Source organism: Chinchilla lanigera, unplaced genomic scaffold, assembly GCF_000276665.1.
Source record: "Chinchilla lanigera isolate Chin_1 unplaced genomic scaffold, ChiLan1.0 scaffold00024, whole genome shotgun sequence".
Classification (NCBI taxonomy): Eukaryota; Metazoa; Chordata; class Mammalia; order Rodentia; family Chinchillidae; genus Chinchilla; species Chinchilla lanigera.
In genome coordinates, this window is record NW_004955425.1 from 25342456 (window position 1) to 25360345 (window position 17890).

General features: G+C 38.5%; 1 protein-coding gene across 2 annotated transcripts in view; it reads left to right on the top strand.

The window, feature by feature from the left end:
• The window catches only part of Col4a3bp (collagen, type IV, alpha 3 (Goodpasture antigen) binding protein), a gene marked incomplete in the record, with an annotated part of 127382 nt that extends 114240 nt beyond the window's left edge, over positions 1-13142 (top strand). For both annotated transcript variants that reach the window (XM_013514795.1, XM_013514796.1), the window contains 6 exon segments: positions 1693-1825; positions 2884-2954; positions 4736-4864; positions 5376-5505; positions 6294-6430; positions 10742-13142. In XM_013514795.1, the coding sequence (XP_013370249.1) occupies positions 1693-1825; positions 2884-2954; positions 4736-4864; positions 5376-5505; positions 6294-6421 (591 nt within the window).
• Positions 13143-17890: the final 4748 nt, after the last annotated feature.

Consider the following 17890-nt stretch of genomic DNA (forward strand, 5'->3'; position numbering starts at 1 on the left):
AATGTTAGCTATAGTTGTAGTAAGCTGACTGGCTTTAGATCAGTTCCACAAAATCTTGCTAATGTGTCACCACAGAATTTTTTTTTTTTTTTTTTGCGGTACTGGGAATCGAACTCAGGACCTTGTGCTTGCCAGGCACTTGTGCCACTGAGCTAAATCCCCAGCCCGTCACCACGGAATTAAACATGATGCTCCTAGCATAGCTGGACAGCCACAGGTGCTTCGTGGGTGCAGGCTCCAAAGCAGACCAGGGGAGCTGGGGATTTAGCTCAGCAGCAAAGCTCCTGCCTGGCAAGTGCAAGGTCATGAGTTCAATTTCTGGTACCAGAAGAAAAACAAAGCAGACCAGGATGATATGAAGAAGACTGCTAGTTAAGCCTTTCTTTTCCTCCTTCTGTACTCACCATTCAGTCACATTAGGAATGAGAAAGTGAAGGAATGAAGAAGAACAAGGAGTAATATGGTCTAGATAAAGCCTCTCCATCTGGACTGTGGTGTAGGAAAAAAGTGCTCCTGTAGGCCAAAATCAGAAAGAAAGAACTGGGGCTGGATTATGGGAAGCTTAATGCAGCCCACTAAGGGGAATAGTCTGTTGTTTGTAGCAGTAGGTTAACCACTGTATTGCAAAGCATCATTTTAGGAAGATTAAACAGATAGGAAGGAAACTAAAGACGAAGGCATCCATTCCATGAGTCAGGCACAAGGAGATGGAAGCCCACCTTGAACAGGTAAGCAGGAGAGGAAAAGTCATCTTGATGGATGCCTTAGAGATTAGTAGTAAGCTTAATAGCTGTGTGTACTTGGAGGGGGAAATCAGAAGTCTAGAGTTTCCAGTTTGGGCTGTTGGTAAACTGATGGTCCCTAAAGCGTGAGTCAAAAGCATTGTAGTTTGGCAAAACAGATTGTGAAAGAGAAACTGCATGAAAGCCTGATGTTGTCTGGCTCCATAAATTGAGAGCTAATTCTCTCCATGACAACATGGTCCTTAATTTCCTCAAAGACCTTACCACAGAGTTCTTTAAAATAGGAAACTGTAATTTTGAAATAGTTAATGTTACTCAGCACTTAAGGTATACAACTTAAGTATTTAAAATATGTGTTTATAATCTTTTTGCCATTTTAGTTTTTTGTGCTTGATTCAACAAATACTGAATGCCTACTGTGTTTCTAATACTATTCTAAATTAAATGCTAGGCGTTTAGCATTGAACAAAGCAGCCTTAAATTAGCATCCTTCATTCTGCCAGGCTTAATCTGACCTTCTTGGCTATGTTAAATAATTTTTTACAATGTTTGGTAAGTAATAGTTTCATGCATTTGTTTAGAACTCATATTCATTCACTATTGTATATGTTTTTCATAGTTGACATTTACCTTTGATTTGTCCTGTATTTTTTTGTAGCCAAGTATGGTGGATTACACAGCACTTGGGAGGTTGGATCAGGAAGATCATGAGTTTGAGTCCAGTTTGGTGTACACAGAGAACAGCCTGGACTACATAGCAAGACCTTGTGTCCTGAAAAAAAGATAATAAAAAAGGAAAAATGTTTGCATTGTCCATTAACTTGAAATTTTTTCTTTGAGCAGAAATTAAATACATTTTCATAAGAAAAAGCAGCTAAATCTAAAAGCATGCTTTAACATTTGTACTTTAGGGGTTTGGTTTTTCAAACAGCTTTTTAATGTCTTTTAGGTATATAGAAGAGAAGTGGAAGAAAATGGGATTGTTCTGGATCCTTTGAAAGCTACTCATGCAGTTAAAGGGGTTACGGGACATGAAGTCTGCAATTATTTCTGGAATGTTGATGTTCGCAATGACTGGGAAAGTACGCCATTAATAATATATTTTAATCTCATCACTGTTTTGAATTTAATAGCAAATTCAACCTGGTTTTCTGCATCTGATCTATACTTTGCAAAGTTAGAATAGGAAATAGCCTGAGAATCATATATCTTTGGTTGACTGATTGATTGAAGTACTGGGAATTGAACCTGGGGCCTTATGCTTGCTAGACAAGGGCACTACCACTTACCTACATCCTCAGCTCCATACATTATTTTAAGTGGATCTTTAACTGTTGAAAATGCTTACTAAAAAAATACTGTGTCTTTTTAAAAATATATATATATGAGAGAGAGAGATTGAGGGAGTCATTTGAACCAGTGCCTTACTAAGTCCTCATGAAGGTGGGTATCTTACATACAGATAAAGTTCACGTGGGTCCAGTGATTGGTCAGAAAGCACAGACCTATTCAGTGGAAAAGCCATGACGAAAACGATTTCTTTCTTATTGTGTACGCTTCCCTAAACTGTTTTGTTTCCATATTAAGTCCTAGATGACTCTTGCAATGGTCAAAGTTATTCTTAGTGTGTTTATGTTTCTTTTAGACATCAAGTTTCATGCTTCTGAACATCACAGGATATTTATTATTGGTAGTTTGGCATTCCTTTTCACAGATACAAGCCCCTAGATGAAACAGTTTAACCTTAGTAAACTGGGAGGAAGGATGGGCTGTCTTGTTTGGGATTTTTGAACCCTGAGTAATGTAGTAGTGATTAGAATTGCTTTCTTGCTGTAGAAGGTGAATATTGGGCTAAAGAAAATGAGATTTTCTTCTTGGTGATAAGACCTCACAGGCACCATCCGCAGAGTGAAAGTAGATCTGTAGTCCGAAGAGTGCAATTATTTCTGGAATGTTGAGTGAAATCTGTAGTCCGAAAATTAATGAGCTTCCATTTGCATTTGGCTTAAGTAGGACAGGAACATGTTCCTTTTATCCATAAAGAATATTTGTAATTGACTTAGGACATAAGTAACTTCATCACATTCTAGGAAAAGGTTCGGTTGTCTTTTTGGTCCTAATATTACTCTCTTCATTTCAGCAACTATAGAAAACTTTCATGTGGTGGAAACATTAGCTGATAATGCAATCATCGTTTATCAGACGCACAAGGTAAATAGCTCATCTATCCAAAAGATGCCAATGTAATTCAGACTCGGAAATAGAGTTAAATTTGACAGGAATATAGATGACCAAAAGACTTTGTTAATTCATGAGTATTATACAATACTCATGAAGGTATGTCAGCTTGTTTAGAGCAAGAAATGTTTAGGCAAGAGTCTAAGAAACACAGTCTAGAAACAAGTGTTTGTTCAAGCTTTATAGTTACTCTTTATGCACAGTGTAAGTCTAGCAAAGACTTACAGGAAACCATTGAGAGACCTTCGGAGAACCATTTACTACTTTTCCATGTCTAGACTTTGTAGTTAATAAGTTATAGTTACCAATCGCACTTCCTGTGACAACAGTAATAAGGGTTAGGAAACATGTAGCATTATTCTATGTTGAGACTAAAAGATATGAAAGTAATCTAAGTGAATTGTCTCACACCAAGGAAAGTTGCTGAGCACAACCTCCGATAGGTTGATCCTAAACTAGAGCACTCGGAGACAGAGTAATTTATGAGCTATGCTTCATTTTACCAGGTAGGTGCTCAAGACATGTTTAACAACAGAAATTCTGTTTAGGCAAACAGGTTTGGGTCTAATGTGAAATCTAAAATTTAATGTTAAACTATCAATTGACTGGCCTATATTTGTAGTAAAGACAAATGACCAATAATTTAGAATCAAAAGAACTTCGTTACCTGAACATAATTGATCCTGGGAACAACCTGAATATAGATTCTGCCTGGGAAACAGTAGATAGAAAGGAGCGTTCAGTAGCAGGTTTGAAAGATAAAATTATTAAAATAACATGTCTTTTATATAACAAAATTTAAGTAAAAATTACTTGCCTAACACTGCTTTAATCAGCTTCATGAAATTTTACATCTTCAAAAGAAAAATCATTTTATTTTGCAAACGATGTATATAATGTTGACATCAAGTTATTGGCTATTTATTGCACTCAGTAATCAAGAAACTGCATAAGAAGGGCTAAGTTCAGGTCCATGTGCCAAATGCCCAAAGTAAAAGTAGTTTTAAAAGGGTAAAAGTTTATTATTTAAAAGTAAGTAGCCGGGCATGGTGGCACACACCTGTAATCCCAGCACTTCTAAGGCTGAGACAGGATCATCGCAAGTTCAAGACCAGCCTGAACTACAAAGTGAGCTCAAGGCCAGCCTGAACTGCATAGCAAGACCCTGCCTCAAAAAGACAAGTAAAATAAAATAAAATTACAAAATAATAAAAGTAAGTAGTCCCGGTGATGAGACCTAAGTTCTATGTCATTTCCATACATGTTTTTCTATGTGTACTTTAATGTGGAAATACTTGATCTAATGATTTGGAATTCTTTCACATATGTTCTAAAGGAGTCTTTAGTCTCTAAGCAGAACTTTACACCGGACTGTGAAGGTGGGGAGCAGGCCATTGTCAGTTTCTTTTTGGGGTGGTGATGATGAATTTCAGAAATAGATAATGGTGATGGTTACGTAGCATTGTGATGTAATCAGTGCCACTGAACAGAACACTAAAAATATGGTTAAAATGGTAAATTTGTACAATTAAAAAAAAAATAGACTATGATTCCTTTGATTATATTGTCCCAAAAAGCCATTGACAGTGTGTTTGTAATTAACCCTTTGGTATGTTCTCTAACCCTTTCCACCTGAAATGAGTTTCACCTTCAAAGACGTTTAATTGATTTTATATCTGTTTTGTTTTTGAGCCTACTTGACATCTGCATAAAAAGTAATTGAAATTTTCAGAAGAATTTTAATTTTTCCACAGAGAGTATGGCCTGCTTCTCAAAGAGATGTACTGTATCTTTCTGCTATTCGAAAGATACCAGCCTTGACTGAAAATGACCCTGAAACTTGGATAGTTTGTAATTTTTCTGTGGATCATGACAGTGCTCCTGTAAGTACAGTGTAAAGCTACATACACAATGCAAGGGCAAAGGGGGTAAATACTCCCTACCCCCAGACACCGCTGCTTGGTTTGATAATATTTTTTTGGTTTTGCGTCGTGTCAGATTGACTGTGGAACAGTACAGCCCCTGTATTGTCTGAGACCAACAGTCATGGCTGGGAACATCCCACCAGGGCTGTCTTCCTTTCCCAGCTTTGGTAAAACAGCTGACAGCATAGTTAGTATCTGTAGGCTACTTCCCAGTTACCTCTCAAGCAATTATCAGGTACTACAAAACTAGTTTCTACTTTGATTTAGCTTCATTTTAGTACTTCGGAGGGATAATCCTGGTGTCAAATCACCAGTTTTGTATTACTTACTGGTGCTTATAAGATTTCATTGGATATTTTGATAAGAGCTGTGGTTTTGGTTAAACTAATATAGTATTAGGCCACTGGAAATTACAAAATAGTGGATATCTGCTACACTGGTACATTTTTCTTTTTGTTTGCTTTGACAGCTAAACAACCGATGTGTTCGTGCAAAAATAAATGTTGCTATGATTTGTCAAACCTTGGTAAGCCCACCAGAGGGAGACCAGGAGATAAGCAGGGAAAACATTCTATGCAAGATTACCTATGTAGCTAATGGTATGTATTTTTTGTTTTCAACATTTTGTCCAAATGCCTTTTTAAATTTCTTATCCTTTAGAGAATTTGGAGAAATGTATATCAAAATTTGGGGGAGACTTTAAAAGTACCCATTAATTTAAAAATTAATAATAACCTTAATTTTACCTGAAGACAAGTGCATGAAAATTTCTGAAGCTGGGGCTGAAGGGGTGAATTTTAAAACTTCACCTCTAGGTCACTATCACATATATATCTTTGGTTGAAAGAACTATTTTGTTATATATTTGTTTGACAGTGTATTTATAACTAAGAATAGAAACAGCAGTGGAGAAGTAAGGTTTTCTCCTTTTGTTGCGTCACTGCTGAATCCTTGGTAGCTGATACTTCAATATTTATTTCACATCAGCACGCTGTCAAAGAGCCTTTCTCATCGCTTGGGTCCTTACTATGCCCATCTGCATCTGCATTGTCACTGCAGTTGCTATAATCAAACACTCAGCTCTATAAAATGCTTAAATAAACAATGGTACCTGAGTAAGTTACTATTTAATTGCATAGAAATTGATGCTTACAGTGTTGCTATAGTAATATTGTATGTCATCTAAAGAACCGAGAACATTTGTGGAAGATAATAAATGCTTTCATATTTACTGTCTGATTGCATCTGATGCATTAGTATTAAGGAATCAATAGTTGTAATTTTAAGGCATGCCAAGTGTTCTTGAGCATTGTATCTTAATACAATTGTATCTTAATACAATAGAGCATTGTATCTTAATACAATTTAATTTTCCTTTATCTTGCAGTAAATCCTGGAGGATGGGCACCAGCCTCAGTGTTAAGGGCAGTGGCAAAGCGAGAGTATCCTAAATTTCTAAAACGCTTTACTTCTTATGTGCAAGAAAAAACTGCAGGAAAGCCTATTTTGTTCTAGTATTAACAGGTACTGGAAGATACATAAACTTAAATTGACTACTGTGACCTTACAGACACTAAATTCAGTTGTTGAAAGTAGTTGCTCTTCTTTGATGTACCCAGATAAGAGGATTGTAATTTGTTGCCTTTAAAACTTCCTTCATTATTTTTCCCACCTGATAATATTTAAAGAAATTCTACCATGACAGAACTATAGAATTTCAAAAGTACAAATTCCCTCTATTCTTTCCTTTCCCAAAAACCGCTGTTGTTCTTGGTATGTGTTCTTGCAGATCTTTCTGTGCATACTGACATATTTGAAGTGTTTTAAAAAGTCTATTCATTCCGTAATTACTATCTTGCAGCTTTTTTCTTTCATTTAGCAGTAATCTTGATGGTCTTCCAATAAACAGTAAAACTATCTCATTCTTTTAATATCTGTTACAAGAATGTTGCAGAATTTATTGACCCATCCCATAATGCCTGAGTTGCTTCTATAGATTTACTGTCAACTAATGATAACAATGAGCATCTTTATGCAAAGAGCTGGAATCTTTAATTTTTTAAGAAGTGATACATTAACATGTTTCAGAAGTTTAAAATGCTTCTCCTCACCTATTTTGTCCACCAGTATTTTATAATGTTTGTATATTAGATCCATATTATTGTATATGTTGTTACTGATTTCTTGTGTATCTTCCTGGAGATGTATTTAAACATCTGAACAAGGAAATACAAGTGTAGTCCCTGTTTTGTCTTGCTAAAAGGAAAATCAGGCATGATGGCACATGCCTGTAAAGCCAAGTGCTCCGGAAGTTGAGGCAGGAAGCTCTCAAGTGTGAGGTCAGCCTGGCAACCTACCAAGACTCTCTCAAAATTGAAAAATAAATGAAAAGGGCTGTGAGTATAGCTCAGTGGTAAAGCCCTGGGTGGTAGAATCATGTATGACAGAGTGGTAGTGTGAGGCAGTGAGGTCAGTCTCCAGTACCAAGTGTTGCGGGGGACAACACTATGTACCTATCTGCATTTATTTTATCTTGAAGATTTTTCATATTGGTAAATATGAAATACATTATTTGGATATACAGATATATATTATATGGATATGGATATGAATATACGTTATCTGACCAGGTCTACATTTGATAGATTTATTAAAGTTCTGTCTACTCTTCCCTTCCTCCTTCCCTCCCTCCCTCTCTTCTCTCCCTCACTCCCTCTCCGTACTGAAAATTGAACCCAAGCCCTTCCCATTGAGCTATACCAAGCCCTTTTTTATTACTTTGAGACAGGGTCTCGTTAAGTTGTCCAGACTAACCTTGGATTTGCAGTCTCCTACCTGAGAGTGCTGGGATTACTGTGAGCTGCCACATCTGTTCTCAGTTTTTGCTAGGACAGCATTACAACTATATCCATATATCATATGACATTTAGAAGTTTTGTGTAGAGAATACGGTCACTGTGAGTTTGAGGCCAACCTGAGCTAGTGAGTTCAAGGCCAGCCCAGCCTTCACTACAAAGCAAGGCCCTGTCTCAAAAACAAAAAACTGCTGTGTGGAATAAATTAGTACCTGTGGTACTGCGGGAGACGCTTGGGGTTTGTGTATTTGTAATGTAGATCTTGTCCTGCATAGAGGTTTCTCATTTACCACGGCACTAGCAGTATGGTGGATTAAAGTGTCTATTTCCACATGCTTTCTTACCATATGAAACAAACCTCAGGCTTTTCCCAGCGTGGTAGATGTTCTCCCTCCTCCTGCCTCACCCCTGTCTGTTTCACAGTGCAGTTTTAATTGTGTTTTGTTTTGTATGTTTTGGTCCATTGAGTCTGATTTCTAACGCTGTTTATAGTGTAACTTTCTTAAAAAAAAAAAAAAAAAAAAGCCACAAAGGCTAAATGTTTGTCAGATACTAACACAAGTGTCACCTCATTGACATTTGGGATACCTAGCTTGTCCTAGGAGAAGGGTTACAGGAGAGATGTTGGGCAGATTCTAATCTTACCTGAATGGCTCATACTGGAAAGCCTGATCTGTTAGGGATTCTGTCTCTTCGTGCTTTAAGTGTGCCGCGTAAATGCTTTGACTGTTTTTAGAGTACTTTGTGCTTTAGAACTGTTACAGCTATATTTGGACACATTACCTACTAGTTCTTTCTCTGTGCCATATTTATTAAATAAATCAGGAACTGGTGGCTCATGACCATAACAGACTTAGCAATGTGCATCTTGCTGTGGCCTTAAGATTGAGAGCATTTCACCTTAACAAAGACCAAACATCTGTCCTCACTCTTTCTCGCCTTCTTCTTACTGAAAGGCCTCCTCCTTGATGTTTTATCTTTCTTTTTTTACCAGAACAGCTTAGATGTTCAGGCTAAGCAAGAAAAAAGTAGAACCTCATATTGAACAAGAGAAATCAGATTGTAGCAGTGTGTTGAATATGCTGTCAGCTATCTTTAAGAATAATATTTTAGGGCTGGGGATATAGCTCAGCGGCACAAGCACCTGCCTAGCAACTGCAAGGCCCTGAGTTCAATTCCCACTACCAAAAAAAAAAAAAAAAGAATAATGTTTTAAACATTTGAAATAAACATACTAGGATATTAACAGCATTTGTCTCCAGATGTTGGATTGGAGCACTATTTTATTGACTGTACATATGCATGTATATGTGAGAACACATATATGCACATTTTTCTTTAGTGGACCTAGAAAGGGAGGAGATTGAATCTTTTTTTAAAAATTCAACCAGGCATGGTGATACACACTTATAATCCCAGTACTTGGAAGGCTAAGGCAGGAGGATTGCCACGAGTTTGAGGCCAGCCTGGGCCGTATAGTGAGTTTAGGGCCAGCCTGAACTACATAGTGAGGCCATGTCTAAACAACAACAACAAAAATATATCTCTGTAGAAGGTAGCATTGTTTGTTGGTAGGCGAATATGTAATACAGGGTATAACTGAAAAGATTCACTGGCCAGAACTCAGCCCTAGCTCTTCGAGGATACAGTGATACCTCAGTTGTCAACTCAACTCAGTCCAAATTTGTGTTGAAACACCAAAAAGTTTGAGAACGGAACATTTTTTTCCCCATAAGAAATAATGGAAAACCAAGAAATTGTCTACACTTATAAATTCATTTTTCCAAGATGTTAACAAATTTCATAATGATTTCTTTTTTAACTCTGTTACGGTTCTCAAAGTTTTCCTCTTAGCTTTACTGCTAATATCACTTCCTTTGGAGCCAAGGTCATGATGTTTTACTCAAAAAACGCACAGTGACGAATGTTTGAATTAACACAGCACTGTCTATTGTCTGGGTGAGAGCGGTGCTTAGACGGAAGTGTTGCCCCTTGTGTCTGTGGCAAGACACAGCACATGACTCACTCTTGGACTGTCCAGGTCTTTTCAAGTCAGATTTTTCTCTCTCTCTTTTTTTTTTCCAGTACCGGGAATCTAACTCACAACCTCGTGCTTGCCAGGCAGGTGCTGTACCACTGAGCTAAATCCCCAGTCCCTCAAGTCAGATATTTGATTCAGCTGTTGAGCAGAGTTACAAACACCAAGCAGATTTTTCTCACACTTTGCCATTCGAGTAGTGGAAGGTTTGACTTTGGAGCCATTTGACAGCTGAGGTATCACTGTGGATTGAACTTCTTTCTGATAGAGATCAAATTCAGACCTTAACACATGGTAAAAATTTTTGGTAACCCAAAGTGGCATTTTTTTTCCCTCATAATAATTATGGAAGATACATATTTAATGTGGATCCTAGCACTGAAACCCTAGCAAACTTAACACTCTTAATTTTGATGCAGGAAATATACTAACTTGCACTAGTGTATCACCTTTAGAGAAGTTCTGTAAAGAGTTAATGAAGTCTAAACATGTTTCAAACATGTCAAAACTTAGAGGGCCTGAGCTTTTTTGTTGTGTAAGACAAAACTCTCTCCCACAGCTTGAGTAAATTTCTTAAGTTCTTGATTAATGGTATTACATAGAATGGTTTTACTGAGGGCTCAGAGGAAGAAAATACCAGTTTATGGGATAAAAAGCCAGAGATTTGTGATTACACATTGTTCTTTCAGTTTTTTTCTAATTTTCAAAATATTTCTGTATAATTTTTCTTCCTTTCGTAGGGGATACACTTCAAGTATCTAAGGTTAACAATTTTAACCATAACCCTAAAAAATCTTAACATTTATAAACATTTATAAAAGAAAAATTTCACTAGACCTTCCGTGCACCCCATGAACCTGGAGGGTGGGGGACTCAGTTGTAGTCTTGCAGCTGTTCATAGTATTAAGCTGAGGTTTTCATTTGTTGTTTTCTTTTCTGCAGTGACTGAAGCAAGGCTGTGTGACATTCCATGTTGGAGAAAAAAGTTAAAGTTGAATACCCTAAGCTGGAACATAGGATCTACAGCCTTGTTTGTGACCCAACACCTTGGGCTTGTGTACACAAATGAAGAGATACTGCAGTAGTGAAGCTGAGCTCTAACACTAGCTGTCTCCTCATAGATCTCCTCGCTCAGCATGTGCTCTAGATACATGTACAATTACATGTGTGTGGCTATATTTTTATTTGCTTGCTCCTAGAAGAGGAAAAAAATCAACTCTCAATCACAACTAGGAATTGATGCTTTAATTTTGGGGAACTTTTTCAGAGTTTTTAATTTACTGTGATCTAGCTTAAGATCCTCAGTTCTATCAGGTTTTGTGCACAAAAGCAAAGCACAAAAGGTGGAATGCACATGGGCATGTGCTTTCTGTGCACCAGATGTCCAGATGGGGTTATTCTTCAGGCCTACAGTCAATCCGTGTCCAAAATTTTTTGACTTTTTTGCTTTGTATAATCATAGAATTCATTGCTGCTGATTTCTATAATGATTCATGTTGTCATGTAAGTGTCTTAATAACTGAGGGCTGGCAGTAACCTGTGATTTTGCCTTTTCTGTGGTCTTACTCCTATGAAGAACCTTGGTTCTGATGGAGGAAGAGTGAAAAGCTTTATCTCCCCCATACCTTTGTATTTCCATTGTTTGTTTTAGTTGTACCCTGTGTGCTACAGATCGTTTGGAGTTTGTTACACAGTTGGTAATTCTTAAATTGGCTCTGCCTGCCTCTAGACAGAAACATCTGTACAGATTTTGTGGGTATTGAATGCTTTTTGGTAAAATGGTCAGGATAAAATGAGCTTATGTTTTTCTGAGATTTGTAACAGAATACACAGTATACTTGTTAAGGCAAATCGGCCTGTTTCAACATTTGATTCAACCTATATATCTAGTATTCTGTAACACATGTTTGCTTCCCCTAGTTCAGGTTGCTTTAAAAGATAGGTTGCAGGGTGTACACAGAAAATCTGTGCAGTTGCTCCTGTTTGCCTCTTGATCACAGATTTCAGCAGCCCAGCAAAGGACTCCACTCACTCAAACTGATATGCTTTCCTTAGTTGCTATAAGAACTCAACATGTAAAACGCCTTTTTAGTTTTAGTCCTCTGTGAAAAACCTTGAAGCATGGAGTTGAGGCAAGGAATGGTACTCACTGAAGTCAAAATGACTGCCCACTTCAGACCTTCACCGTGTTTACACACCAGTGTGTTTGTGTAAAACAGAGGCATTGTTTAGATGCTTTGTTGACTTACTCATCTCCTTGGAAACACAGAAACCAGACTCATTTTGTAAAGCAGAAAATCATGTCACATAAAACATGTCCTGTATATATTCCATTTGGCTACATGGTAATGGACTCTTAAAGATAAATGCAAGGTGATAATTTAATGATGGGATCAGCCTGATCACTTAATAATGCAGAATCCTCGAAGTGAATTACTTGCATCAGATGTAGTGATATTTATTATTCTGTACAGAGAGAAAAATACATATAAAACATATGCTTACTTTACATGCACGTAGATTTCATGCTCCATAAATCTTTTCTATTTTTTAATTTACCTTTCTCTAAACAATGTGCATGGAATATGCCTTATTACAGAGAAATGCTATTCATAATCTGACTGTGTGGAGAAGTGCCTACACGGTGGTGATGCTAGCAAGGCAAGTAAGACAAATTATCATACCAGTTTACTACTTCACCAGTTAACATTTTATATTGTGATGTTTAAAAAAAAGTTTATACCTCAAATGTGTATTTTATTTTACAGTCAGCTGTGGGATTGGGATGGGAGAATGGGAGGGTTTGGGAGGGCAGTTCATTCACTGGTAGGCGCTGAAGGGAATCGTCGGTATGATTCATCACGCCCACTGTGTTTCTGTTTGCCATGTCTGGTAACATCGTGAAAACAGACAAGTTACTCTTTCATAACTAAATCGGATAACTATATTTTACAAAGGTATAGAAAGTTTACAAAACAGTATCAAAATCTAATTATCATTAGTTGCATTTGCACTAAATGTGATGATATACTTTTTGCAATTTATTCTGTAAATAAAATGATTACATTAAAATATTTGTATAAAAAAGAATGAAAAGATAAATGTTACCTTTAGATAACTGTACTGGTACTTTACTGGAGTTAATCCTGCCTGCCCAATCAGATTTAGAAATGAGTTCAGCAAGATGGAAATATTTTAGAGGAGGTGAAATTTGGAAAGGTACCAGCCTTGGTGTTTCAGCCCTTTAGGATTATTTTCATTTGGCTAATTCCTGTGTACAAAGTACATTTTCTCATCCACAGATCATTTTCTTCCCCTAAGCAAAAAAAAAAAAAAAAAAAAAGAAAAATTACCCCTTTACTCTACTTTCTACTCAATCACTTCTTCATGCTGTTAAGAACCTAAAGAATATTGGTGATCAGTGGTTTTGTCCCTGTGCTCATGGAACAGGACCAGAGCAGTTTCATTTGGAATTCAGGACTCTGGATTATGTAGTGGAGGGGGAGCAGCAGCTGGTTTGGGATTGGAGTGCAGCCAGCTGAGGAGGGGAGGAAGGAGGGGAAGCGGTAAGAAAAGAAAAATGAGGGCAAAGAAGAACAGATTTCCCATTTGTTCAGTTTCATCGGCTGATTGTACACCTGTACATCAGTGTCTATTGCTATCAAAAAATTTTTAGTTGGGCCGAGGGCTGTCCTGTGAAAGAGGAGATTATTGTCTCCTCTGAAATTACGCTGGTCATCTTTAAGCTTATCGGTTTTTTGTCTGATTAAAACACTTCACCAGTATTTAGTCCAGGTTGTACTGATGGTGTACTTGGCTTATTGTCATTGTTTATCTGCAGAATCAAAACATCATTTTAAAGTACCTTGGGAGTGTATTGAGTGTAACTATAATAGCTTTATGATTCTGATGTTTTTAAAAAAATAATAAAGTTGGATCTTCCATGTTACAATCAAAAAATTTAAACCAGTATTTAAAAGTGGAAAAGTATTAAAATATTATGGACAAATGTGCTTGCTTGGTTTGTTTTCCTTAACTCTAAGATGGTAGCCTACATGATTCTCTGAGTAGTTAAAAGCTTTTTCCTTTTCTTTTTCTTTTTTTATGCATGCCAGGCAAGTGCTCTACCTCCCTGGTCCTTTTTATTTTGAGGCAAAGTCTTGCTGAATTGCCCAGGCTGGTCTCAAACTCTCTACTGCCTCAACCTGCTTAGTAGCTTAGCTGGGATTACAGGTATGTGCGAGCACAACCTAAATCTAAAAACAGAACAAGGTAGGATATGTGAAGTATGAGGCATGTAACGTTTTGTCAGTTTTTGTCAAATGTGTTACATACACATGTAGTGGGATACAATTTAAAATTTTATTTGTGTGGATCATTTTAGAAGTTTTAGGAGATTGCTAGAGGAAAGTCATGTATTGAGTATTTCTAAAAGGAAAGCACAACCTCAGTGAATCATAAGTATTTAATTTGTAATTCAACTGCACGAAGTCAGCCACAGATAATTTCTGGTTTATGTAAATAACATGGTCAGCTCCACTTGTTGCACTCGGAATTTATGACGTGAGCAACCTTTAGAAGAGAAGTGTGCATTTCAGGTCCTCAGTGGGATCCCTGCAGGGTTGTGTTGAAAGGCTCTCGGCATATTCCTGTCCTAGTATTCATGGATATCTGAACGGCCTGGAAATACAAGCCAGCTACTCAGTGCACAACGGGACATCTGGCTGTTGTGGAGCACTTGAGAAATGAGTATGGTTTTTCCTTGTGTGTTTTCCCAGAGCAGTTTTAACAACTCTGATTTTTACCTAAAGCTCACTTTAGAGTGTAACCTGCAAATAGGTATACTTCTACCTATTTCAAATTGGGGCGTTCTTATATTCTAAATGTTCTTACCATTGTTTGAGAGTGCGTATACTAAAGCAGGTCTTCTGTGACTCTTCCACATCTGTGCATTTTAAACAGCCTTACCTAAAGTTAAGCTGCCTTTTCCTTTTTCTTCTCTTCCATAGAATTCTTTGTTTAGTACTAGAATAAAATTATAAAACTCAAAAGATCTTCGAAGCTGTTAAAAGACGGCACAATTTTCCTAACACAGGCTTTCATGAGGTGCTGAATGAGGATGTCTCCTGTGCTGTAACAGGTAGTGGTACTCATGTCTTCTCTGACCTCCATGATGGGGGGGTTAGCAGGGCCACCCATATTTTACAGATGAGGAAACGGGCCAGGGTTTTAGGTAAACTTTCCATTACATTCTGCTACTTTTTAACACCTGTTTGTTTATAGAATACAGCATTCAGTAAACTAGGGAGCACTAACGTGCTTGGAGAGTTAACATTTTTATGGTATGGGCCTGCCTACATCTCAATATTGGCTTCACAGAATCCCAAGTACTTATGTCAAAATGCCATCATATAGGAAAGTCAACAAACACAAAATCTGACTACCATTTCATGCCTTCCTGTATTCCAGCTTACAGGGGTGAAACAAGGGACCTAGGGAACACCACGGTGAAGCCCAAGCATGGCATTTTATCTCTTTCAACCTGTTGGTAAGTCAGTACCACTGTTACTGTTTGTGAGCTGCCTGCCACAAATGGCCATTGACACAAAGCAAGCTTTGGATTCCCTTCAAGGCAGCTGACTATAGCAGTTCTGTTGCTGTTCTCAGAATTGAGGCTGTAATGGTGGTTAGGTCCAGCAGCAGAGCGTCTGCACAGCAGCAAAGCCAAGGTTTGGTCAGTCCAAGCCAGTACTCTGTAGGGTTTTTTTTTCCTTGTGGGGATGGTGGGGATGGAGATCAAACCCAGGCAGGGCCTTACACATGCACGACAAGTGCTCTGCTACTGAGCCCCATGATCAACGCAGTACTATTTAGCAGTGCAGTATGCCAGGCAGTGTGCCAAGATTGGGGATACAGCAGTGAACAGCATCTGGACTTCATCATTTTTGTTATAACCAAGCTTTTTAGAAATGTGTCCAAGTTACGAGGAAATTGGCTTTGAAATCAGGAGTATTTTAATAAGGTACACTTGAGTTAAGCCACATTTAAGATTTACATAGTTTTTTTTATTCTACATTCTCAGAAGTAGAAAATGGATTATTTAACTTCAACAAGTTCGACTTCTTTACATCGTTAGCATCAAATCAATGATCTTGGGGAACTGGGGACTCAGCCCTGGGCCTCAGTCCTCCTGAGCATTTTAGCATGGAGCAACACCCCCACTCCTAGTGATCCTTCATTCTAAAGCTGTCATTTATGGTCAATGGCTGACTTCATTCCCACAAGCCAATAGATTTGTTTTTTAGTGAATTTCCAAATGTGCCAGCTTACCATCTATTCAACATACTGAGAAGGAATAAGAATGCTGAAGGTTTTCTGGCTTTCCCACCTGAACATCTTTGATCTTGATTAAGTCATTTGTTTAGGGAAGACCAAGATGATGTATTTTAAGATGCTTTGAAAAAGTATCATGGAAAGTAAAACAGGAACCGACCCTACAGGGACTGAGAGGGGCTGGGGCTGGGGTTGTGGAGAGGAGAAATGGAAGGGATGGAAGAAGGGTGGCTGGACATGGTGAACACATGGTAATTTATGGAAGTTGTCATGGTGAACCCCATTGATGTGTTAATACATGAACATCTGAGGAGTTACTAAGGCAGCTGCAGATACATGCTAGGTGCTCCTCTGTTCTTGGATGACAGAATAACTTAGTGCAGGTACGTACACATATGAAACAAGAATAAATGTAATGTACCATAGACTGTGTAGAGCTAGGTTAGACCTTAAAAGGCCTGACCCACTGGCTCAATTTACAATAAGGAAACAGGACAAGAGGGAATGAGGTAAATAACCTAAGGCTCCCAGCTAGTTAGTAGCAGAGCAAGGGTTAAATTGGAGGTCTCTGGATTCTCAGCTCCAACACAGCCTCTTACTGTGAATGACTTATTTACTGTTTGCAGTACATGTTTATTAGCCATTCAACAACCGCTGAAGACCTGTAAATGTATGGAATTTGTTTTTAGGAATAAGACCTCACTCTAGAGGATAACATAAGCAAGATTTACAACAAATTCCAGGGGGAAAACATGTTTGTGTTTGCTTTTTGGCCTTTTTGAGACAGGGTCTCAGTATGCAGTACAGGCTGACCTTGAGCTCTTTGTAGCCCAGGATGGTCTCCAACTTCCGGTGATCCTCCTGCCTCAGCCTCCCAAGTTACTGGGATTACAGGCGTGTGCCATCATGCCCAGCATTTTTTTTTTTTTTACTTTTAACTTCTATATATAATTAATTGAGGAACAGTCGTTGGAGATGTGTGTTCACATTTTTCTGAGGGGCATGGAGGGCGTGGGTTCTACGCCAAGTAAACACGGTCCTTGCATGTTACAAACGCTGTCTCCCAAGAGCTTGCAGCTTAAACCTTAAGTATCTGGGGTGGAACAGCAAGCCAGTGGTGAGCTTTGGTTACTTAAGTCCCCACCCTGAGGAGAGAAAGCTCAGATCTGCGGCAGGAGCGTGGCCCACGGTGATGCCTACACACACATTGAGACAGGGCAGTGGAGAAGAAGGAACGAGCACTCTCAGTGTCTGCCCCAGATGAGATGGCGCGGCAGGAAGTGCACCAGACCCCACAGCAGTGACATGTTGGGAAGACAGAAGCTCCTCGGGGCTGAGAGCTAGTTTGAAAGGTTCTTCTATCACGCGTTAGCACCAATAATCTAGATTTACGTCGTCCAAGGCTTCTGATTTGTGTGCAGACTGAGCCAGAATCGTTCCCTGCTGTGCCCCAACAGTCCTCTTCATTCTTGTCACCACTTCGATTTACAAGAGACGTGGAAGCAAAGTTGCGCCTTCACCCATACAGGCTCGGTGACTGCAGCCTTCCGCCTTCCATTACTTCCTCATGCTTTCTTGGCAAGTTCCTCTGACAATGAATGTATCAGGTCCCTGAGCTTTGTTAGCGGACGGCACAAAGCCTGCTTTTAGGCTGACAGCTGGTGTCAGACTTAACCAACTGGAATGCTGTTTAATGGGTTTCCTGTTCAGTGAAAGTTACAGTACAAAGGAGTGGCTTTGGGGCCACAGGCAGGCGTG